The sequence below is a fragment of the Geotrypetes seraphini genome, chromosome 8 (assembly GCF_902459505.1).
Source record: "Geotrypetes seraphini chromosome 8, aGeoSer1.1, whole genome shotgun sequence".
Taxonomy (NCBI): Eukaryota; Metazoa; Chordata; class Amphibia; order Gymnophiona; family Dermophiidae; genus Geotrypetes; species Geotrypetes seraphini.
Genome location: NC_047091.1, coordinates 55,048,413 through 55,072,988, shown reverse-complemented (window position 1 = coordinate 55,072,988; position 24,576 = coordinate 55,048,413). Strand labels below are relative to the sequence as shown.

Here is a 24,576-nt window from a genome sequence, read left to right as displayed (position 1 = left end):
AAATGTTCTTACAATAGAGAAAACAAAGGGGGTGGGATAGGTGAAGAGGCTGCAAAATAAACCTACCAGCTAATTTTAAAGCTATATCATAGAAAGTGAATTGAATCGTATCAAAAAAATCAGTTTAACTTGCAAAATCAAATTGAATTTTTTTTCCTGAATTGGTCAGCTCTAGTGGGGAGTCAGGTCTGCCTTGAAGAATCTTGCTGTACCAATTCACCCCTTACCATCTGCTAGAGGGAGAAAAATACTGACTAATTACAGGCTGCACTATTTATACATTACTACCGATGTCATTAGCTTCTCTGTCTCCATCTGCTGGAAGGTGGCATAGCCCATCAGGTTGAACTGATTTAACAAGATATAAAGGAAATTAGATTTCATTAAATGTCAGCAGTTATTCAAGAGATACTCCATTACATTTCTTTCCTAGGTATATCCATGCCAAACTGCTTTGTAAACCACACCAACAAAGCATGATTATTTTGCATAGCTAGTGATGTTGATGTCAATACAGTTTAAATTTTAACATATAAAATAAAAGGACGTCAAATGCCATAGCTGATCTGTGCCTTTTATTAACTATGGACCACATTCAGGCTGCTAGAATACTACATAACCCTCAAATTTTCAAAACTACCTGCAAAACAATGCTTCCATACATCTGAGAAATTTGAAAGGAGTCGTAGACAAAGGTTCAAACGGAGGCTTCATTAAGGCGGAGAGAACCACATTGAGATCCCAGACTACAGGGGGTGCTTTAAGAGGTGGTTTCACATTGAAAAGACCCCGCATGAATCTGGAAACCAAGGGATGAGCTGAAAGGAGTTTCCCATGAACTGGCTCATGAAAAGCAGCAATAGCACTGAGGTGGACTCTGATGGAAGTAGACTTGAGGCCAGAGTCAGACAACGAAAGAAGGTAATCCAACAAAGTCTCCACTGCAAGGGACGTAGGATTATGATGATGAAGAAGACACCAGGAAGAAAATCTTGTCCACTTCTGATGGTAACATTGCAGAGTGGCTGGTTTCCTGGAGGCATCTAGAATGGAACGAACGGGCTGAGACAAAAGAGTATCATGAGAAGTCAGCCCGAGAGATACCAAGCTGTCAGGTGCAGAGACTGGAGGTTGGGATGTAGAAGGGTCTCCTGATGCTGTGTAAGCAGAGAAGGAAATAGTGGAAGAAGAAAAGGTTCCCTGGAACTGAGTTGAAGTAGAAGGGAGAACCAATGTTGCCTGGGCCACCTCGGAGCAATCAGAATCATGGTGGCTCGTTCCCTCTTGAGCTTGAACAAGGTTCTCAACATGAGAGGCAGAGGAGGGAAAACGTACAGGAACAGATTGGACCAGTCGAGGAGAAATGCATCCGCTGCCAGATGGTGAGGAGAGTAGAGTCTGGAGCAGAATAGGGGCAGCTGGTGATTGTGAGGAGCTGCAAAGAGGTCTATCTGAGGAGTGCCCCATTGAGAGAAGATGGACTGTAGAGTGAAAGGATCGAGTGTCCACTCGTGAGGCTGGAGAATTCTGCTGAGCTTGTCCGCTAAGGAATTCTTTTCTCCCTGAATGTAGATAGCTTTCAGGAATAGGTGGTGATTTATGGCCCAAGTCCAGATCTTCTGGGCTTCCTGGCACAAGAGGCGAAAGCCCGTCCCACCTTGCTTGTTGATGTAGTACATCGCAACTTGATTGTCTGTGCACAGCAGGAGAACTTGAGGGAAGAGAAGATGTTGGAAGGCCTTGAGGGCATAAAACATCGCTCTGAGTTCCAGGAAATTGATGTGATGCTTCTTTTCCTGGGCTGTCCAAAGGCCTTGAGTTTGGAACTCGTTCAAATGCGCTCCCCAGGCATAAGGGGAGGCGTCGGTGGTGATGACTAGTTGATGAGGAGGTAGATGGAGCAGAAGACCTCTGGATAGATTTGAGGATATCAACCACCATTGTAGAGACTGACGAAGAGATGATGTGACAGATATGTGACGTGAGCAAGGATCCATCGCTTGGGACCACTGGGTAGCTAGGGTCCATTGAGGAGTGCGCAGGTGAAGACGTGCGAAGGGTGTGACATGAACTGTGGAGGCCATGTGACCCAAGAGTATCATCATTTGCTTGACAGAGATGGAAAGTTGTAGATGCAACTGCTGACACAGAGATTGAAGCGTTTGAAGACGATTGGATGGCAGGAACGCTCTCATGAGGACTGTGTCCAAGATAGCTCCGATGAATTGAAGTCTCTGAGTGGGGATGAGATGAGATTTGGGTAGATTGATCTCGAACCCCAGAAGTTGAAGAAACACGATGGTTTGGTTGGTGGCCAGGAGAACAGTCTGAGATGAATTGGCCTTGATTAACCAGTCGTCCAGGTAAGGAAAGACCTGAAGGTGGTGAGATCGTAGAAAGGCAGCCACCACAATCAGACATTTGGTGAACACTCTTGGAGAGGAGGCAAGACCGAAGGGGAGCACCTTGTATTGGTAATGACAACGATTGATCATGAAGCGTAGGTACTGTCTGGAGGCCAGATTGACCGGTATATGAGTGTATGCTTCTTTGAGATCGAGTGAACATAGCCAGTCGCCTTGATTGAGAAGAGGGTAAAGAGTGGCCAGAGAAAGCATTTTGAATTTCTCCTTGACCAGGCATTTGTTTAGATCGCGAAGATCTAGAATGGGTCTTAGATCTGCTATCTTTTTGGGGACTAGAAAATAACGGGAGTAGAATCCCTGCCCTCTCTGATCTAGAGGAACTTCCTCTATAGCGTTCAGAAGGAGGAGGGATTGAACCTCTTGAAGAAGGAGGGAAGACTGAGGAGTGTTGAAAGCAGACTCTCTTGGCAGACTTTGGGCAGGAGGTGTCTGAAAGTTGAGAGAGTAGCCGTGGCGGATGATGTTGAGGACCCACAGGTCCGAGGTGATGATTTCCCAACGGCTTATGAAATGTATAAGGCGTCCTCCTATGGGCTGTGGAAGATGAGTAGAAGGAGGAAGATTGGCTATGTCCCGGAGAACCAAGTCAAAAGGGCTGAGTTGACTTTTGAGAAGGAGGAGGTTTCACTTGCTGTTGCTGCTGGGCAGGTCGAGCAGGTTGCCTCTGTTGCTGCCTCTGACGCCTGGGTTGTTGCTGTGTTTGAGGTAAGGGACGAGCCACAAACCTTCGTTGGTAGGCCGATTGTTGACGAAAAGGCCTAGAAGGTGGGGTCTTCTTCTTTGTCTTAAGGAGAGTATCCCATCGAGTCTCATGAGCTGAAAGTTTCTGAGTAGTAGAGTCCATGGATTCTCCGAACAGCTCATCCCCTAAGCAAGGTGCATTGGCCAGTTGATCTTGGTGATTGACATCGAGTTCGGACACTCTGAGCCAGGCCAGTCGTCGCATAGCCACTGACATAGCCGTGGCTCTAGAGGTCAGCTCAAAAGTGTCATAGATTGATCTGACCATGAACTTGCGCAGTTGCAAGAGCGATGAAGAAGTTTGGCGAAAGGCTGATTTCTTACGGTCAGGGAGATATTTCTCAAAAGATGACAAACTTTGAATAAGATGCTTAAGATAAAAAGGAAAAATGGAAAGCATAGTTTCCTGACCTGTTCGCTAGCATTGCATTTTGATACAGCCTTTTGCCAAACTTATCCATGGCCTTACCTTCCCTGCCAGGAGGGACAGAAGCATATACACTAGCCCCCGTGGATTTCTTTAAAGTAGACTCTACTAATAAAGACTCATGGGGGAGTTGAGGCTTGTCAAAGCCTGGAATTGGTATAACTTTGTATAAGGAGTCCAGTTTACGGGGAGCTCCTGGAATGGTCAAGGGTGTCTAGATTTTTGTAAAATGTCTCTCTTAAAATGTCATGGAGAGGCAGCTTGAGAAATTCCCTTGGAGGCTGGTCAAAGTCAAGAGCATCTAAAAATGCCTTGGATTTTTTGGATTCAGCCTCCAAGGGAATAAAGAGTCACACATCTCTTTAAGAAAAGAGGTGAAAGAAGTTGCATCAGGTTTGGAAGATGGATCAAAACCAGAAGGATCCTCGTCCCCTGATAAACACTCTCCCTCAGAGAGGAAAGGCTCTTCTGAATCACCCCACAGATCAGGGTCCCTCACCTGAAAACTGCGGTCTCGTGACTCCGGTGTGGAGGGTTCTAGGTGTCGAGTTTTATGAGTCGACTTACCAGACCTCTGTGAACCGGTACCGGGAGATGTTAAGGGTTGTGCCGGTGCCGATGTTTGAACAGCCTGGTGTCTCGGTTCCGGTGCCAAGACTGGCATTGATACCGAAGAAGTGATGTGCCCCGGTACCGACAAAGTGGATGCCGATAAGGGGGGCTGCTGCACCGTCGGTACCGACGGCTCAGACCGGACCGGGACTGGAAGACTCGGAGTCAAAAGAGCAGGGAGTAGCTGTTGGAGTTGTTCCTTTAGCTGGACCTGCAGGACTGCGGCAATGCGCTCGTCCAATGAAGGCACCGGTACCGCTTTTTTCTTCTGCGGTACCTTGGGTGCCGCTCTACACTCTGAAGAGGAACCCGATGTCGAGGGGCTCACCTCAATCGGAGCGGAGCGCTTCCGTGGGCGTCTCGTGGTCGGCAGGATTGGGCTCGCTGCTACTGAGACCGGAGGACGCTCCAACGGGGAAGGCTTCTTAGCCGGCTTACCTGCGGGGTGCGACGCCGGCGCGGTATCGACGAAGTAGGTGCCGACTGAGAGGGAGCCAACGTCGGTGCCGGAGGTGCAGAATCAGACATCTCGGCTCCGAACAATAACTGCAGCTGTATCTGGCGGTTTTTAAGAGTTCTCTTCTTTAAAGTCGCACAGCGGGAGCAGGTAGACGCTCGATGATCAGGACCAAGACACTGCAGACACTAGTTGTGTGGGTCTGTCAGTGAAATTGGTCGAGCGCACCGCTGGCACTTTTTAAACCCGGGTTGAGGGGGCATGAAAGTAAATACGGCTTCTGCCAAATCAAAGGCCTCGGCCTCGATGATGGCAATAGGCCCCGCCGGGGCTAACCGAAAACTGAAGAAAAAAAATTAAGGTTTTTTTTTTTTTTTTTTAAGAAAAAAAAAGAAACAACGGAAATAAGATTTCCAAAAGGGTTTACGCGAGCGGGAAGGCGGTATTAAGTAGAAAAAAGAACTTTCAACAGCCGTTGAAAGAAACGCATCTTCTTAGCTCCGCGGAAACTAAGAAACTGGGGACTGCGCGCCTCTGTCGGGCGGGAAGGCACTCGCGCGTGCGCGGTGTGGCCTACTAGAACTTTCCAAGTTCTTAGAGTGCAATCACTCTAAAATTGTCCGTACCGGGGCTCCATCGGTGCCGTCACCCCATCAGTCAAGAATATGCTGCCTGCTTGTCCTGGGATAATAGGCTAATTTTACAGTGCCTGCTCACCTTTGCCAAGGATTCCTGCAAGGCAGAGACAACGTTCCCATGGTTTCTAGCAGCTACACTGCTGCTTGGTCTGCGGCTGTGTTCCTCGTGGCTGCCGAAGCTGACGTAGTGAGGCATCTCCATATTGTATACCCGAACCCATCCTCTCTGGATCCAGCTCACCTTCAAAACAAAACAGCACAAGCAGTTAAGAAATTATAACCACACTCGTCTCCAATTACTGGCTTCCCCATCTTGTCTTCATCCATGTTGGCATGAATGATACGTTCACAGGGTACCTGAAAGCATCAACACTGACTGCATGGCTTTGAGAGAGTGGGTGAAGCACATAAGAGCGCAGATGATACTCTCATCAGTTTGCCTGTTGAAGATAAAGACCAAAGCAGAAAAAGCTCGCTTCCTGGAGATGAATGCATAGCTGTACAGATGTCATTGAGAGTGTAGACCATGGGATGATTTTCCAAAGGATGCTGAGCAAAAATAATGTCCACCTATCCAAAAAGGGGCACTCTGTCTTCCACAGCAGAATGGCTAATTTACTGAAGAGAGATTTAAACTAGAATCATTGGGGGTGGGTGAACACAGTCCCCAGGTAAAAGCCCTTAGATAAGTAAAACACCAAATATTCTTACAGAAATGATGAAAAGGGGCCACCTTTTTGTGGTTCATGGAGAATCACAACTAGGATATAGCAATACCAGACAGGACAGAGAAGGAAAAAAAAAAGAGAGAAAGAAAGACTGTAGTTGTTACGGAAGATTACGGTAGGTTCTTACCTTGATAATCTTCTTTCCGGTGGATGTGCCTAGGAGTTCTGATGATAGGTGATCTTCCCATATTCACACGTTGTATTACAGAAAGATGACATTTACATTCTTTACCTCTGCCTCGTTCTTCAGTGACTGCAAAGCCTCCTGCTGTTTGTACCAAAGCAATCAATTATCACTACAAGAGGGGTACAGGAAACAGAGAATGACAGGGAGGCCAAAATTCGTATGGAAGAAACTCTAGCAAAGAACATCAAGAAAGGGGACAAATCCTTCTTCAGATACATTAGCGACAGGAAAAAGAACGCAAACGGGATAGTACGCCTTAGAACACCAGACGGGAATTATGTAGAAACAGACTCCGATAAAGCCAAACTACTGAATGATTACTTCTGTTCAGTCTTTACCTGCGAAGCACCAGGGCACGGGCCTCGGCTAGCAGCAAAGCAAAGCATGGAAGACCCATTTCAGAAGTTTGAGTTCACACCAGCTGATGTTTACAAAGAATTGTCAAGACTCAAGGTGAACAAAGCCATGGGACCGGACAATCTGCACCCAAGAGTGCTCAGAGAGCTATGCGATGTTTTGGCGGAACCATTAGCAATACTCTTCAATCTCTCCCTAAATACGGGGAGAGTCCCCCTGGACTGGAAAACTGCCAACGTGGTTCCTCTGCACAAAAAGGGTTGCAGAGCGGAGGCCGCAAATTACAGACCAGTAAGTCTCACATCAATAGTGTGTAAACTCATGGAAACTCTACTTAAAGAGAAATTAGACACGATATTGGATGAGGGGAATCTGAGGGATCCCTGTCAACATGGATTCACTAGGGGCAGGTCATGCCAGTCCAATCTCATCAGCTTCTTTGATTGGGTGACAGGAAAGCTGGACTCGGGAGAGTCTCTGGACATAGTATATTTGGATTTCAGTAAAGCTTTTGACAGTGTCCCACACCGTAGACTATTAAACAAGATGAAATCGATGGGGTTAGGTGAGAAACTAACGGCGTGGGTCAACGATTGGCTGAGTGGAAGACTTCAGAAAGTGGTGGTCAATGGCACCCTCTCTGAGACATCGGAGGTGACTAGCGGTGTGCCTCAGGGCTCAGTCCTGGGACCATCCCTTTTTAACATATTCATAAGGGACTTGACCCGAGGACTTCAGGGTAAAGTAGCGCTGTTCGCCGACGACGCCAAACTGTGTAATATAGTGGGTGGAAGCAATCCCACGGATGGTATGACGCAGGATCTGATCAAGTTGGAAAAATGGTCCACGACATGGCAGCTGGGCTTCAACGCTAAGAAGTGTAAGGTCATGCATCTCGGCAGCAGAAATCCATGCAGAACATACACCTTGAATGGAGAAACACTAGCTAGGACTTCAGAGGAACGGGACTTGGGAGTGATCATCAGTGCAGACATGAAGGCTGCCAAACAGGTGGAGAAGGCCTCATCCAAGGCGAGGCAAATGATGGGATGTATCAATAGAAGCTTCGTCAGCCGTAAACCTGAAGTCATAATGCCACTGTATAGAACCATGGTGAGACCTCATCTAGAGTACTGTGTGCAATTCTGGAGGCCACATTACCGTAAAGATGTGCTTCGAGCTGAGTCGGTCCAGCGAATGGCCACTAGGAAGGTCTCTGGACTCAAGGGTCTCTCATACGAGGAAAGACTGGGCAAATTGCAGCTGTACTCTCTAGAGGAGCGCAGGGAAAGGGGTGACATGATTGAGACTTTTAAGTACGTCACAGGTCGTGTCGAGGTAGAAAACGATATATTCCTTCCCAAGGGACCCTCGGTCACAAGGGGGCACCCGCTCAAACTCAGGGGAGGGAAATTTAGAGGTGACATCAGGAAGTATTTCTTCACAGAAAGAGTGGTAGATCACTGGAACAAACTTCCGACGCAGGTAATCAAGGCCACAAGCGTGCTCGACTTTAAGAATAAATGGGACATCCACGTGGGATCCCTACGTGGGTCGAGCAGCACTCAGACTTAATGGGGTGGGTCAGTGGAGTGGGCAGACTTGATGGGCTGTAGCCCTTTTCTGCCGTCACCTTTCTATGTTTCTATGACATGGGGGAAAAATTTGACCCAGTCCCGTCTGATCTCATCTGCACAAGCCTCGAACATTTATGATTTTATACCGCACTTATTTTATTAAAGTATAAAAAGAAACTATATTCTGTACAATTGTTATTTTATAAATACAAATAATACAAAGCAAGGATCAACAAATCCCCTGTCTCCCCTTCATAAATATCCCCTCCACTTTTGAGAAAACTGAATAAGCTAAATTATTACAGAATGCTACATAGAAAAATCATGCTAACAGAATACCACAGTCACACATAACACGAATAGTGTTAGGGGAGTGCAACTAGGGCACTACCCTCAGTCAGAGAGAGCCCTAAGCCAGATGGAAGTTAAAGCAGCACAGCCTGGGCTTTGTAGTCCCCAGTTATGTCTAACACCAGCTCTAGCAGGATACATATTTCAAATCTGATATATTCTAATCACAAAATAGAAAATTTTTCTTCTACCTTTTGTTGCCTGGTATTCACATTGGTCTCAAGCTCTGCTTTCTGTTTCCATCAGTCTACTCTTAACTCACTTGCCAGGGTCTCCTGACCATTTGACATGTCTTCTTTCTCCATGCTGAGCACGCTTCCGCTGCGCTGCGGCTCAACATAAGGTATCTTTTGATGCTAATTAACACACACGGATATACAGTATTTTCATAAAAATAATATTTATTCAATTTGTATCACAATTAAACTTCCATCTCTGTGTATGTTTTACCCCCATGTTCAGCAAGCATCTCCCTTCTGTCTCTTATACTTCCTTTTCTAGTATTTCCCCTGTGCCCATTTCTCTGCCTTCTTCATCTCGCCATTCTATGACCCCCTCTTCCTGTGTACAGTATCACTCCTCTATATCCCTATGCCCAGCCTGTCCAGCATTTTCCTTCTACGTTCTTATTCTCCCCCATGTCTAGCCATCTTTTCTCTGTGTCCATATACCCTCCCATGTCAAACATTACCCTTCTATGTCCATATACCACCCCCATGCAGGTGCAGCATTCCCCTTTTTGTCCCTGTTCCTATGCTCCCATCCATGCCCACCACCTTCCCTCTTTTTGTATATCTCCCTTTGTCCAGCTTCTCTCCTCTCTTACACCAATGTGTCTCTCACACTCTCTCTTTCCTCCCTCCGCTATGTCCAATATTTCACTCACTCTTCCTTCATCCCCTTGGTTCAGCTTTTCTCTTTCCACTTTCTTCCTCCCTGCAGGTCCTGCACCTCTCCCCCCTTCCCTTGTGTCCAATACTTCTATCCCCTCCCTTCAGCACCCAGGTGTGGGTCTGGCACGTCTCCCTTCCCTCCAGCTCCTCTTCAATCACCACATGGGCCCAGCAACTGTTTCCCTTCCCTTCAATCCCCAGACCTGATCCAGCAACTGTCTCCCTTCCCTTCAGCTCCAGCTGGTCCACATCCAGCAGCTCAAGCAATTCCCTCCCCCCTTCGTAGGTGTAGCAACAGTCCCCCCCCTTGCAAGTCCAGCAACCCCCCTCCCTCCCTCTTGCAGGTCCAAAAAACCCCACACTTGCACTCTCCTGATGGCCAGCGGCAAAAAAAACCCCCAACAAAACCTGCAACTCTCCTGGCTGGGTCAGTCCCATCATGCCTCCTGGGGCACCCCCTTCAAAAACCTGACTAAATCAGGATGTGAAGATAAGGATCCCTTGCCACCCATGCTCTAAAATAGTGTTCTTCAACCTTTTTACACCTATGGACCGGCGGGAAAAAAAAAATTATTTTGTGGACCGGCAAACTACTAGGACTGAAATTTAAAAATCCCGTTTCCGCCCCGTCTCCGCGAGCTCGGTCCTCGCAAACTATTTGATCCCATCTGCACAAGCCTCAGTTATGATTGTATACTGAATGTATTTTATTAAAGTATAAAAAGAAACAATATCCTGTACAATTGTCATTTTATAAATACAAATAATACAGAGCAAAGATCAACAAAACCCTCGTCTCCCCCTCCCTTTCACATATATCCCATCTACTATCAAGAAAACTGAATAAGCCAAATTATTACAGAATGCTACACAGAAATATCATGCTAACAGAATACTGCAGTCACACATAGCAGGAATAGGGTTAGGGGAGTGCAACTAGGGCAACTGCCCCCCTGGTCAGAGAGAGTCCTAAGCCACTGCCTGGACTTTGCAGTCCCCAGTTATGTCTAACACCAGCTCTAGCAGGATATATATTTCAAATCTGATATATTCTAATCACAAAATAGAAATAAAATTATTTGTTTCTACCTTTTGTTGTCTCTGGTTTCTGCTTTCATCTTCTTTTCACTCTCTTCCTTCCATCGTCTGCCCTCTCTGTCTCTTCAATCCAGCATCTGCCCCCTACTGTCTGACCTCTCCCCCTTCCATATGGTATTTGTCTTCTTTCTATGCCCCCCTCCCATTTCCATCCAGCCTATGCCCCTCTCTCCTTTTTACACGATTCATTCCAGCTTCACTGCTCTCTTCATTTTTATCTCTCCTATAGCAGATCTAGCATCTTTGTCCCTCTCAATTTCTCTGCTGACCCCCCTTCCCATCTCATTCCTGTCTCTCCCCTTCCCCTCCTCTAATCTCCCTGCAAGCTGTTTCCTTCCTTTTTTCTTCTCCCTTCCCTCCTCCCCCTGTCCAGCAGTAATTCTCTTCCCTTTCCCTCCTCCCCTCTCAGCAGCATCTCTCCTTCTCCCTCCCTCCAGGTCCAGTAGCAGCTGTCCCTTTTTTCCCCTTGCCCAGCAGCTTCCCAGACTCCTTTCCCTCCTCCCCTCCCAGCAGCATCTCTCCTTCTCCCTCTCCAGGACCAGTAGCAGCTGTCCCTTTTTCCCCTTGCCCAGCAGCTTCCCAGACTCCTTTCCCTCCTCCCCTCCCAGCAGCATCTCTCCTCCCTCTCTAGGTCCAGTAGCAGCTATCCCTTTTTCACCATGCCCAGAAGCTTTCCAGACTCCTTTCCCTCCTCCCCTCCCAGCAGCATCTCTCCTTCTCCCTCTCCAGGTCCAGTAGAAGCTATCCCTTTTTTCCACTTGCCCAGCAGCTTCCCAGACTCCTTTACCTCCTCCCCTTCTAGCAGCATCTCTCCTCCCTCTCCAGGTCCAGTAACAGCTGTCCCTTTTTGTTTTTCACCATGCCCAGCAGCTTTCTCCCCTCCCAACAACTCTCCTTACTTGCCAGCGCTGCGATTCAGTAAGGCAGCCTCGGGTCCTTTGTTGGGTCGCACCACCTCTGAGGAAAGCGGAAGTTGCATCATCAGAGGCGGCCCGACTCAGCAAAAGCTCCAAGGCTTCCTTACTGAATCGCTGCGCTTGTAAGGAGAGCCGCTGGGAGGGAAGAAAGCACAGTCTGAGGCACCCATTATCTCTCCGGCCCTGCACGAACTACAGCTCCTCGATCTTGCCGGTCCTGCGCGGACCGGCAGGAAATTGAAGATGTTGATCTCGCCGGTCCTGTGCAGACCGGCAGGAATTTTCTGCGGACCGGCGGATGAAGAACTGTGCTCTAAAACATGAGATACCTGCCACTTGCACTCTAAGGGATCCAACTGCCAGCTCTTTTTTCAGACTGGCCTGCACAAAGGCCAAAACCTACACCGGAGCTCTTAAGGGTTCCATCTGAGCCTTTGCACACCACTGATGAAACAACCTCCAAGCTTTAGCACAGGCAATGATGGTGGTTGGTTTCTTAGCTCTAAGGAGGGTACTAGCAATAACCATCTCCGAATAGCCTTTTTGCAAAAGGGCTGCCTTAAGACCAAAGTATTCCAGCCTCTCTATGGGAACTGAACCCTGCAACAGAAGATCCGTATGCACCGGAAGCTTAAGGTCTCTGTCCTTTTGCAGGCACACAAAATTCCCATACCATGGTTGATGCGGCCAATCCAGACCCACCAGGACTACCTGTCCACGATGGTTCACTATCTGACAAATGACCCAGCCTATCACGGGCCATGGGAGGAAAACGTACAGCAGACCCTGTCCTGGCCCCAGTTGAACAATCCGTCACTTCCTGCTTTGCCTCTTCTGCTGAAAAATCATGCCACCTTCATGTTGTCCGCCAATGCCATGAGGTCGATCAGCGGACGCCCCCAGCTTCGCACTATGCTGTTGAATGCCCTCTGGGTCAGTGACCACTCCCCTGGGTCTAACTTTTTCCTACTGAGATAGTTGGCCTGTCAATTGTCTAATCAAGCTACATGTGCCATGGATATTGTTTGCAGATGGAGCTCTGCCCAACTGTATAGCATCTTGGCTTCTAGACACAGAGGAGCACTTCTTGTGCCTCCCTGTCATTTGACATAAGCCACCGCATGGCATTGTCTAAGAAAACCCTAACCACTTTGTCTTCCAGAGGTTTCTCTGTCTGTTAGGTGAGTTGAATGGCTCACAACTCTAGATGGTTTATGGACCACTTCCTCTGCGACAGAAACCATCGACTTTGGACTGGGTGTCCTCAATGTTCTCCCCAGCCGCAGAGACTGGCATCCATTGTCAGAATCACCCAAGCAGAGATACGGAGTGGAACACCTCTCACTGGGGACTCTGATAGCAGACTGTTGGGTCCTCCTCCTACACAAGGGAGACTACGTTCTCCTGAACTCCAGCCTTTGGCCAAGATCCCGAATCCCCCCAAAAGGGATGATTTATTTTGGAGCAGTAAATACACTGAATACGACTTACATTCCCCCCAGTCATTATCTGACTGATCCTCTGGCTGCTGCTCAGGATTCTCTACTGGACAGCATACCCTTGGAGAGGCCACATTGCCTTGCGCAGTCATCACTGCTTTTTCGACTGATGTAGAGGGACCCTTGACAATTTAAATAGGCTTTCCACAGCAAGCTGACAAACTCTGGGATGAAACCAAGACCAGAAGACCCCAAAACATCCTCAAGGGTCCAGCTTTGCCTTCTCCTAGGCTCTTTGGGGCCTAAGCACCTGCACTTTGCCCTGTCTTTGGGGGGGTGTTTCTTTTCCCAAACCAAGAAGCCCTCTGTGACCTCTCCCCACCTTTCCCCACTAAAAGGGGCAAAGCCTCACGTGTCGCATGTCTGCTGTTCTGTCAGCCAACCACTGCAAATCTGGCATGATATAGGGGTATCTCCACCAAAGGAGTCCATTCCTAGTGATTTTTAGCCAAAACAAGGAGTTTTGAGACAGATGGAAGCTTTTTAAACAAAACTGTAAAATCTAAGCTGGCCACTGAGGCAGCATGGTCATGATCAAAATGGACTGGGAAAACCCACTAAAGTGACAAAAAATTCTGGGAAGGGGTTTTTGGAGGTGGAGGACCCTAAATGCAGCAAACAAATATAGACACCCACCACCACCACCACCGATTTCCCCATAGACCACAATAGGCAGTACTCACTGTCTGTCTGTACTAGCCTGCTTCAGCTCTCACAGCAATTGAAAGTGGAGAAGACACTGCCTCAATCAGCCAGACCAAATCCACGTGCTGAGATCTTCAGGCTGCCAGTCAGACTAAAGCCTAACCAAGACCTCAACCCCCACAGATCCACACGTGAGCAGGGGGAGGAATCCATGCAGCTGGCACCCATGAAGCCATACCGGACTGACCCTGAGGCCAAAAGAGCCTGCACTCCAGATAGCTCCAAAGGGAATGAACCCCGAGCCCCAAAAGTCTCAAAGCAGGGCTGCCTTGCCAGCTGCAGAACTCTTTCACAGAGCCTACATCTCTTCCCAAGCAAAGCTGCCCCAGGGTCAACGGGAACCTCTCTCCAGCACCGAAAAAGACTCAAAACCAGACTTTTTTAAAACTCAGAAAATAATAAAAAGTTATCAGAGCAGATCAGAATCAATCCTTCTCAACTTGCTTGCAGAAGGAAAACTGAAGGGGGCTCTACAGTCACTGGAGAAGGAGGCAGAGCTGAAGAACATAAATTTTGTCCTTCTGCAAATACAACTCATGAGTATGGGAAGATCACCTATGGTCAGAACTCCTAAACATACTGCACTAGAAAAGACAATATTAAAACAGAATTGCAGGACTTAAAGAGGCACTATAGGTTAATCTGGAAGCAATGAATGGAAAATCTATTTACACTGGTGTTATACACAGCTCTCCTTCAAAGGCAGAAGAAGTGGACAGAGATCTAATTGAATCCATTCACAATATAGAAACAGAAGCCTGAGCCACCAGCAGCATATCCTCTGAGAAGAAGCAGAAAGTGAAGATGGCTGTCAGCATAATACCAATGACAAAAATGACTTGGATATAATCCTAAATATATAGCATCACTGATGATGTCATCAATGATGCAACAGAGGGAAGCATTAGCAGGGCGGAGCAGGCTGCGAAGCAGCAGTGGCTGTGCTTTAGCAGGCTTTGGAGGTATGTCAGTGAGAGGTCCGGTGGGGTGCTGCTGCACACGGGGGGAGAAAGAAAGAACTGTTGAGGTTGAGGAGAGGAAGGGAGAGATGAAACAAAGAGGTAAAAAGGGGTGAGAGGGAGAAATCCTGTATATGGTGGAGGAGTGGGAGACAAGTATGGAGAAGAGAAAAGAAGAATATTGGACAGAATGGAGGGCAGGGAAAGATGGTGCATGGGGGGGAACAGAGAGGTTTGACCCAGGGCACAAGGCGGGGTGGTGGGGGAGAAGAGAGAGAGAGATGTTGGATATGGCAGTGGAAGGAAAGGTGCCAAAATAGAAGATGGATGGTGAGCACAGTAAAAGAAGAAAATGTCAAATGGGCAGGAGACCTTGGTGAGCGAGTTAACAGAAGACAAAACAGAAACCAGAGCCTATGACTGACGTGATATGAATAATAAATAACCAGACAACAAAAGGTAGAAAAAATAAATTTTATTTTCTATTTTGTGATTGCAATTTGTTAGATTTGAAATCTGATTCATGCCAGGGCTGGTGTTAGACAGCAAGCGTGAACTGGGACCTAACAGAGAGAGAAAGTCTTTTTTGCTTATTTTGTTGAAAATTTCAATATATACTTTTGAAGAAAGATGGGCGAGGGGACACATATTAGAGCTTTTAAATTCCTCTGTGGCATAACCACACATAAGACAAGTCTTTGTTAATTGCACATCTAATATAATAAAATGGTAGGACGCGCATGTGCACTAAAAAAATCGTGTTCCCTGATCCCGTCACGGAAACACAATTGCGCATGCGCGGGTTTTACATCACCGCTCTATGTTCCTCCTCCACCATGCCACGCCAGCCATGCCCACCGCCGGCCTCGAGCTCCTGGGGGCCCCATGTCCGGCACCGGCCTCGAGCTCCTCGTGGCCGGCGGCGTGAGCCGCCCGGCCGGTGCTGAGGCCCCGCCTCCCGCCCTACACGCTCTTCTATTCCTCCAGGCAGTGGCAGACCAAACAGGACCCGATCGGACACCAGGGTTCTACACACTCATGGAACCCAAACTAATGTTCACAAATAATTAATTTTTAAGTTCAGCAGACCCCAAGGTAATGTTGTGGCCGAAGTTATTTTTTAAGTTCTAAGCCGCTGTGCACCCCCCCCCCAACTGGAGATCGCCGCTCTCCCCCCCCCCAACTGGAGATCGCCGCTCTCGCCCCCCTCCCCCCCAACTGGAGATCGCCGCTCTCGCCCCCCTCCCCCCCCCACCTGGAGATCGCCGCTCACCCCCCCCTCCCCCCAACTGGAGATCGCCGCTCTCACCCCCCCCCCCCCCCCCAACTGGAGATCGCCGCTCTCGCCCCCCTCCCCCCCAACTGGAGATCACCGCTCACACCCCCCTCCCCCCAACTGGAGATCGCCGCTCTCACCCCCCTCCCCCCCCACTGGAGATCGCCGCTCTCACCCGCTCCCACTGTGCAACCCCCCCCCCCATGGGAGGATGCGCCGCAGCAAAGTGCTGCACAGGTACTAGAGGGGGAGAGACATATCGCTTCTGCACCGGTACAAACATCCCTCCAGCGTTCGCACTCGCTGCACGTTAAACAGGCTGCTTCGGGCTTTCTCCTGCAGTTGAGTCCCTTTGCTGCGTCACTGATTACGTCATCAATGACGCAACAGAGAGCCTCAACGGCAGAAGAAAGCCTGTTTAACGTGCAGCGACTGCCAACGCTGGAGGGAGGTTTGATATTAAAGTCTTGCTAGGAGGGTCGCAGAGTCAGCGGGGGTTGGGCTGAGAGGGGAGAGAAGCGTCTGCCTCGGGTGCTTCAGGCAGCAGCAGCGTTTACAATCCGCTGCTGTTGCTGGCTTCAGGCCTTCCTCTCTGGCCGGTCCTGCCTACTTCCTGTTTTCATGAAGACAGGACCGGCCAGAGAGAAAGACCTGAAGCCAGCAACAGCAATGAATTGTGAATGCTGCTGCTGCCCAATGAAGTAGTTAAATGAGGAAAGGGAGCAGAGGGGGAGAGAATGGCTTGGAGGGAAGGAGGAAGGTGTGCCAGACAAAGGCAAAAGGAAGGAGGAGATGGAGAGAGGCCATATGGGAGAGAAAGAGAGAGATAGAAAGAGAAGAGAGGGCAGTGAAAGGAAGGGGCAACATAGAGGGTGAACAGTATTCTAGCACCCGTTAATGTAACGGGCTTAAAGACTAGTGAGTATATAATGTACTACTACTACTATGAATTATTTCTATAGCGCTACCACACACATGCAGCGCTGTACAAAGTCACAAAGAAGACAGTCCCTGCTCGAAAATGCTTACAATCTAAACAAACAGGATGTCATGGATACAGTTAAGGGGCACAGTTAATCTGCTGGCTAGGTTGGTGGGCAGTGGGGAGTAGGGTTATGGAAACAAGTTAAAGGAAAGGGCTTGATGGACAAACTCGGGTAATTTATGCCCGGCACAGCAGGTAGCTAGATGAAAGGAATGAAGTTTTGAATTGGCAGTGGAGGAGAAGGGTAATGTTAAGAGCAGCTTATCTGAGGAACAGAGTTCTTGGGAGGTATATAAGGAGAGAGGAGAGATATTGAGGGGCAGCAGAATGAACACACTTGAAGGTCAGCAATAGGAGCTTGAACTGTATGCGAAGGCAAATAGGGACTCAATGAAGTGATTTAAGGAGAGGGGTGACATGAGTGTAGTGAGGTTGGTAGAAGATGAGTCATGCAGCAGAGTTTTGCAGATTGCAGAGGGGGAAAGGCGGCGCTGCATAAGACCAGTTAGAAGTAGACTGCAGTAATCTAAGCATGAGGTTATGAAAGTGTGGACAAGGATCCAGGTAGTTTGATTCTGTACAGCGCTGCATGCGTCTGGTAGTGCTATAGAAATAATTTGTAGTAGTAGTGTGCTCAGAGGAAGGGGCGAATTTTGGTGATGTTGTAGAGATAGAAGCAAAAGGCCTTAGCAGTTTGTTGGATGTAAGAAGAAAATAAGAGGTTGGAATGGAAGACGACTCCAAGGTTGCGAGCAGAGGAGACTGGAACGATGGCAGTATTATTTACAGAGATGGAGGAAGAATGGAGAATGTAACCAGAATGACTGTGCATTTTCAGGTTCTGTTTTCTGCCTGAGATAAGTGTACAGGACATCAGAATTCTCCAGGGCCCTCCATTTGTGGATGATGGAGTAGTCTGAGTGCTCACAGTGCTTTCACAGAGAACCAACTTTAAAAGCTACAAAAATGTTGGGGAGTGGAAGTTCTCCATATTTTTTTTTCCTCTTTAGTTTGGTGGGGGCTATAAGAATCGAAGCCTCTGGAATGGATTTCCGATGTGTGTAGGCTGTTGTGTTTGGGGGGGGGTGGCTGATGGGGTGGGAGATTTTTTTTCAGATACTCCTAGATGCACATAATTATATTATTTATATTTTCGTTTTATTAAGGAGCCTCAATCTTCCTCTTATTTGATGGTAAGCTTGGATTTTGGGATAGTAGGGATTGCACATGTGTTTATCATTGGGAACTTATCAGACGATGTGTGTGGTTGCTGGTTTATATTCGTTCCTTGCTATACTGATTTCACGTAATAGGGGAAGGGTGAAATAATGTTAAAATGATTGATGATTTTGGTATGCCTCTTTTTATTTCTGATGGTGAACCTTGGATGATATGTTTGCTATTGTTTAATCAGTTGGCATCAATAAAATTGCTTGAAAGTAAAAGCTACAAAAATGTTGTCAACTTTAAAAAAGTAAACAGCATTACCTGAGTCAATTTTATTCAATATGATTCGTGCACACTTTAGGAACGCCTCTTCCACATTCTCTCCCGTCAGGGCACTGGTTTCTAAAAACATCAGTTCTATAGCAAAACACACACAAAATAAGTTTTATATCACATTTAGAATCCAGCTGTCACCTACTGAAATTATCCAACCTAGTAATGTGAAGCAGCCACTGTACAGCTGTTGGTTTCTGAAACTAGATAACTTGTCTGTTTCGCTACTTCCGAGCTACATGGCTATGCTGTAATTAGTACCATACTGCCTTGACCACTGTCCTGTTCCAGCCTTCTGGCTTCAGCCCACAAAAGAAAGCTACGTTCAGGGCATGTCTCTTGGCCGATATATGTGCAATGAGTATGTCTAACCCCCACACACATTACAAGAGCTAAGAAGACTGACCGACAGAGAATTGATAAAGAGGCAAAGAAACAAAGATAGAGAGAAGAAACAGGCTGGTCAAAGTGCAAGTTCCCCGGGATACTGTGAAGCCCACTAATTTTCAGGGAACTCTCTGGTGCCACCTGCGGCACACATTATGTAACTACAGAGTATTTAACTCCTCCCTTCTCTCTTTTACCATTCTCTTGTGCAAATCGGGAGGCCTCCAGGAATGTTACTTCTCGGTCTGCATCCAGGTCCTTCTTGTTCCCACACAGAATTATTACTATATTGGGACTTGCAAGGGTTCTGGCGTCTGTCAACCAGTTGGTTAGGGTATTGTATGTTTCACGGCTTTAACACAATAAAGACAGATAGATACAATAAGCTTGTGCTATTACCGTTTCTTTCACTACTTGCTCTGCTGCTGCCCGTGCTGTATCTGATCCGTGAGTGCGTGCGCAAGAGTCTTTGCAGCTGTTTATTGTACAAGGTAATGCTGCTAAAAAGCACAGTTACTTACCGTAACAGGTGTTATCCAGGGACAGCAGGCATATATTCTCACATGTGGGTGACGTCATCTACGGAGCCCCGATGCGGAAGCATTTTCAAGCAAACTTGATTGAAGATTTAAGTTTGCTCTGCTGCTCCACGCATGCGTGCCTTCCTGCTCCACTAGGGGGCGCATCCCCTCGTGGTCTCCAGTTCACTTAACTAGCAAAGAAGCCAACCTTGGGGAGGTGGGCGGGTTGTGAGAATATATGCCTGCTGTCCCTGGATAACACCTGTTACGGTAAGTAACTGTGCTTTATCCCAGGACAAGCAGGCATGATATTCTCACATGTGGGTGACCTCCAAGCTAACTGAAAAGGGATGGAGGGAAGTTGGCAATTTAAGCAAATAGATTTCGCAAAACCGATTGGCCGAACCGGCCATCGCTCCTGGACAGTGAGTCCAGACAGTAGTGGGAGGTGAAAGTAGGAACCGAAGACCACGTGGCAGCCTTGCAGATTTCCTCAATAGGTGTGGACCTGAGGAACGCTACGGAGGCTGCCATCGCTCGGACCTTGTGTCCCGTTACTCGACCATGCAGTGTGAGACCAGCCTGAGCGTAGCAGAAGGAGATGCAATCGGCCAACCAGTTGGACAAGGTGCGCTTGGAGACTGGGTGACCTAACCGGTTTGGGTCGAAGGACAAAAACAATTGTGGGACTTTCCGGTGTGGCTGAGTGCGTTGGAGGTAGAAGGCCAACGCTCTCTTACAGTCAAGAGTATGGAGCGCCACCTCTCCGGGGTGAGAGTGGGGCTTGGGAAAAAACACAGGTAAGACAATGGACCTGATTGAGGTGAAAATCAGACACTACTTTAGGCAAGAACTTTGGATGGGTGCGGAGTACCACCTTGTCGTGATGGAATACCGTGAAGGGTGGATCCGCTACCAGAGCCTGTAACTCACTAACCTGCCGAGCGGAAGTGAGCGCAAGCAGGAAAATTACCTTCCAAGTGAGGAATTTTGGATGGCATTTGTCTAGGGGCTCAAATGGAGGTTTCATTAGTTGAGCCAGAACCACGTTGAGGTCCCAAACCACCGGAGGGGGTTTGAGATGAGGGTGGACATTCAGAAGACCCTTCATGAAGCGAGAGACTAAGGGATGGAGCGAGAGGGCTTTCCCTTCCAGGGGCTGATGAAAGGCCGCAATCGCACTGAGGTGTACTCGAATGGAGTTGGTCTTTAGGCCGGAATGAGATAATTGAAGTAAATAGTCAAGGACCAGAGGGACGGGGACCGACACCAGGTCCTGGCTGTGGGAGGAGCACCAGGTTGAGAATCTGGTCCACTTTTGGGAGTAGCAGGTTCTCGTCGAGGTCTTTCTAGAGGCCTCCAATATCTCCTTGACTGATTGAGACACGGGGAGAGAAGTCAAGGGGAAAGAAACCAAGCATTCAGATGAAGAGATTGAAGATTGGGATGTAACAGCGAACCCTGACCCTGTGACAGTAGAGAGGGAAACAGAGGCAGAGGCAGTGGATCTCTGACACTGAGTTGAAGTAGAAGGGAAAACCAAGACTGGCGTGGCCAGCGAGGAGCAATCAGGATCAGGGTGGCTTGTACTGTTTTCAGGTGGACAAGCGTCCGCAGGATCAGAGGAAACGGCGGAAACGCGTACAGGAACCTTCCCTCCCAGTCGAGGAGGAAGGCGTCGGCCTCGAGCCGGTCCGGGGAGTACATCCGGGAGCAGAAGAGAGGCAGTTTGTGATTGTGGGGGGATGCGAACAGATCTATTTGAGGTGTCCCCCACTGTTTGAACACCTGTCGTAGGGTCTGAGAGTGCAGTGACCACTCGTGTGGCTGGAGGAGGCAGCTGAGTCTGTCCACCAGACAGTTTTGTTCTCCTTGTATGTACACCGCTCGAAGGAAGGTGTTGTTGGAGATTGCCCATTTCCAGAGGCGCAGGGCTTCCCGACAGAGGGGCCAAGACCCTGTTCCCCCTTGTTTGTTTACGTAGTACATTGCTACCTGGTTGTCGGTTCAGATGAGAACCACCCGGTCGTGGAGCAGATGTTGAAAAGCTACAGCTGCGAGATAGATGGCCCGAAGCTCTAGCACGTTGATGTGGCTGCGACGGTCCTCTGCTGACCACATCCCTTGAGTGCGTAGGCCATCCAGATGGGCTCCCCAAGCGTACTCCGATGAGTCCATGGTGAGTACCTTGTTGTGTGGGGGGGCGAGGAAGAGCAAACCTTTGGAAAGATTTGAAGAGTCGGCCCACCAGCGGAGCGATCGTTGCAAGGAAGGAGTCACTGTCACGGGGCGATCGATCGAGTCCCGATCTTGACGCCATTGAGAGGCTAGGGTCCATTGAGGGATTCTCAGGTGGAGACGGGCGAATGGTGTGACGTGGACGGTGGAGGCCATGTGGCCTAGTAGAGTCATCATCTGTCGAGCTGATACCGAGGGTAGTAGTGAGATCCTTCGACTCAGATTTACTAACGCCTCTAGACGCGGAGGGGGGAGGAAGGAACGGAGGCGAACCGTGTCCAGCATGGCCCCGATGAACTGCAGGGACTGCGAGGGGCTCAGTTGGGATTTTGGGAAGTTTACCTCGAACCCCAGACTCTGTAGGTAGATAATAGTCTGTTGGGTCGCTGAGATAACCTCTTCCCTGGACGGTGCTTTGATCAGCCAGTCGTCCAGGTAGGGGAATACCTGAAGACCCTGGGAGCGTAAGGCAGCTGCGACCACCACGAGGCACTTGGTGAAGATGCTAGGCCGAAGGGGAGGACTCGGTATTGTAGGTGCAGGTCCCCTACTTGGAAACGCAAGAACTTGCGGTGAGCGGGGTGCACTGGAACATGTGTGTACGCCTCCTTCAGATCGAGAGAGCAGAGCCAATCGCCTTTTTCGATCAGGGGGTAGAGGATCGGTAGGGAAAGCATCCGAAATTTTTCCCGTACCAGAAATTTGTTGAGTCGTCTCAAGTCTAATATTGGGCGTAGGTCTCCCGTTTTCTTCGGTACCAGGAAGTAACGGGAGTAGAAGCCCTTCCCCCGTTGGTCGGGGGGAACCTCCTCCACTGCTCGCAGGCGAAGCAGATCTCGAGCTTCTGAAAGGAGTAGGGGTAGCAGCGTGCGGTTGGGAGGGCACTTCCCTGGGGGGCTGTCTGGAGGAATGGTTCGAAAGTTGAGAGAGTATCCTGATGAGATCACGCCAAGGACCCATGCATCCGACGTGAGTTGTTCCCAATGAGGGTAAAAAGCTCTGAGGCGGCCCCCAATGGGCAGGGAGCCTGGGACTCTGTCAAAAGGACGGGGATGGTTTGGTAGTTGCAGGCGGTTGGGATTTGGGTGGGGCCCGATGGTGGGCTTGCGGACGCCTTGGCGGAGGCCGGGAGTAGGCGGGAGTGGATTTTTGCGGGTAGCGGCGCGGAGGGGCCCTGAACGGCCTGGACGCGGGCGGTTTTGGCTTTTGCCGGACGAGGGAGGCAAATGAGCATTCGTGTTCAGAGAGGCGTTTTGTAGCCGCCTCTATAGTGTCGTCAAATAGCTCTTTTCCCATGCAGTTGGGGTCCATGTCGACCAGGCGCAGCCAAGCTAGTCGGCGCATGGCGACAGCAAAGGCTGCCTCTCTGGAGGAGAGTTCGAAGCCATCGTAGGCCGCGTGGAATAGATGGAGGCGTAGGTTGGAGAGGGACTCTACAAGCAGGCTAAACGCTCCTTGGCGAGAGGCTGGTAAGTCAGTTTCAAAGGCTCTCAGTAGTCCGTTGAGGTGTTTGAGGTAGGATGTGAAGGTGAAAGTGTAGCTTTGCACCCTAGAGGCCATCATCACATTTTGATATAGTCTCCTGCCGAACTTGTCCAGGGTTCGGCCTTCCCGACCTAGGGGGACCGTGGCTGAGACCCGGGAGGGGTGAGCCTTTTTCAGGGACGATTCTACCAGCAGCGACTGGTGGGAGAGCTGCGGTTGTTCAAACCCGGGTAGGGTACCGTACGGTACTTGGCCTCCATTTTGGAGGGGACGGCTGTGACCATATAGGGGGTCTCCAGGTTCCTGAAGAAAGCCTGTTGGAGTACCGGATTAGGTGGTAAACGAAGGGACTCTCTGGGCAGTGATGGCATGTCCAGCTCCGCTAGGTACTCTTTTGAGTATCTGGAGTCGGACTGGAGGTCTAAGTCCAAAGCGTGGCCCATGTCCTGGATAAAGCGAGTGAAGGATGGGCGGGATGTTCCCGAGGCCCCGTGTGGGGTCGGTGAACGAGACATCCGTCGGGTGGAGAAGGACGGGGAAGCTTCCCTCGAGTATCGAGGTTCCTGCTCCGATCCACGTTCCGAGACCGGGGAAGCACTGTGGAAGTGTTCCGGGGTCGGGGATCTCCGACGTCTCGAGGAGCCCCTCGTAGACGATACCGGGGTTCGGGGTACCGATCGATGTCGAATCGGTGACCTCGACCCGGACTCCCTCGGTGAAAGCCTGGCACCTCGGACCGGAGCCCCGGTCCGAGGGGGAGTTCGGAGGATGCGCGGGTTGGAGAGTGATAACTCCGCCACCCTGAGCGGTCCCGTACAAAGTGTAGGGGAACGGCCTCGTAGAGTGGGGGAACCCCGGGCCTTCTTGGAAGTACGGCGGTTCGAGGTTTCTGTCGGTTTAGCCCGACGTTTTGCCCTGTGGCGGTCTGTGGGGGGAGAGCGCCTCGGGTGCCTCGGCGAGGAGTCCGAGGAGGATGAAATGCGGCGAAGTTTGCTCACTTTTCCCCGAGGTGGCTCGATGCGAGGCTCAGGCTGGTCTGGCACATGCGGGGTCGAGGTTGAGGCCGGTTGTAGATGGGCCATTGCAGCGGACAGCTCCGACGAGATCATTGCTCGGAGCAGGTCCTGGAAGACGGGCACAGACAGCATCGAAGGCATGTCCCCTGCCTGGGTGCACTCCACCGGGGGCGACCTCGTATCAGAGTATTCCCATGTGGTGGAGGCACGGCCCGAAGGCTTGGAGGGCTTCGCCGGGGCTGTAAGCATGGGACTTCCGCCATGCGTCGCCGGTGTCCCCGAGGTTGGTTTCTTCGCTGGTACAGAACCTGAAGAGGGAAGAGGGGACTTACCCAGAGCCGAGGCTTTCTGTTGTCCCGAGGACTTCGGAGTCGAGTCTCGAGGCGAATCCGAGGTATTCGGGGCCGAGGTCAAGGCCGGGGCCGACCTCGAGGCCGAGGTAGAGAGTTGGTCTGGGGCGAAAAGATCCGCCATGCGGGCTTTCCTTCGAAGGAGGGCCCGATTCTGGAAAGTAGCGCACTGGGGGCAGGAGTCGGTTGGATGAGCGGCCCCCAGGCAAAGGATGCACCGGCGATGCGGGTCTGTGATGGAAAGAA

General features: G+C 49.6%; 1 protein-coding gene across 3 annotated transcripts in view; it reads right to left on the bottom strand.

The window, feature by feature from the left end:
- Positions 1–24,576, bottom strand: part of RAB4B (RAB4B, member RAS oncogene family) — a 46,899-nt gene that overhangs the window by 4,875 nt on the left and 17,448 nt on the right. The window contains exons 5-8 of one of the 3 annotated variants that reach the window (XM_033955750.1): positions 18,918–19,072; positions 18,322–18,417; positions 6,157–6,297; positions 5,381–5,542 (exon numbers count right to left, since the gene is read on the bottom strand). In XM_033955750.1, coding sequence (XP_033811641.1) covers positions 5,427–5,542; positions 6,157–6,297; positions 18,322–18,417; positions 18,918–19,072 — 508 coding nt within the window. In that variant the 3' untranslated portion in view covers positions 5,381–5,426. Of the gene's footprint in view, positions 1–5,380; positions 5,543–6,156; positions 6,326–18,321; positions 18,418–18,917; positions 19,073–24,576 lie in introns of those variants that run through there. The other 2 variants (XR_004540404.1, XM_033955751.1) reach the window with 2 other exon arrangements.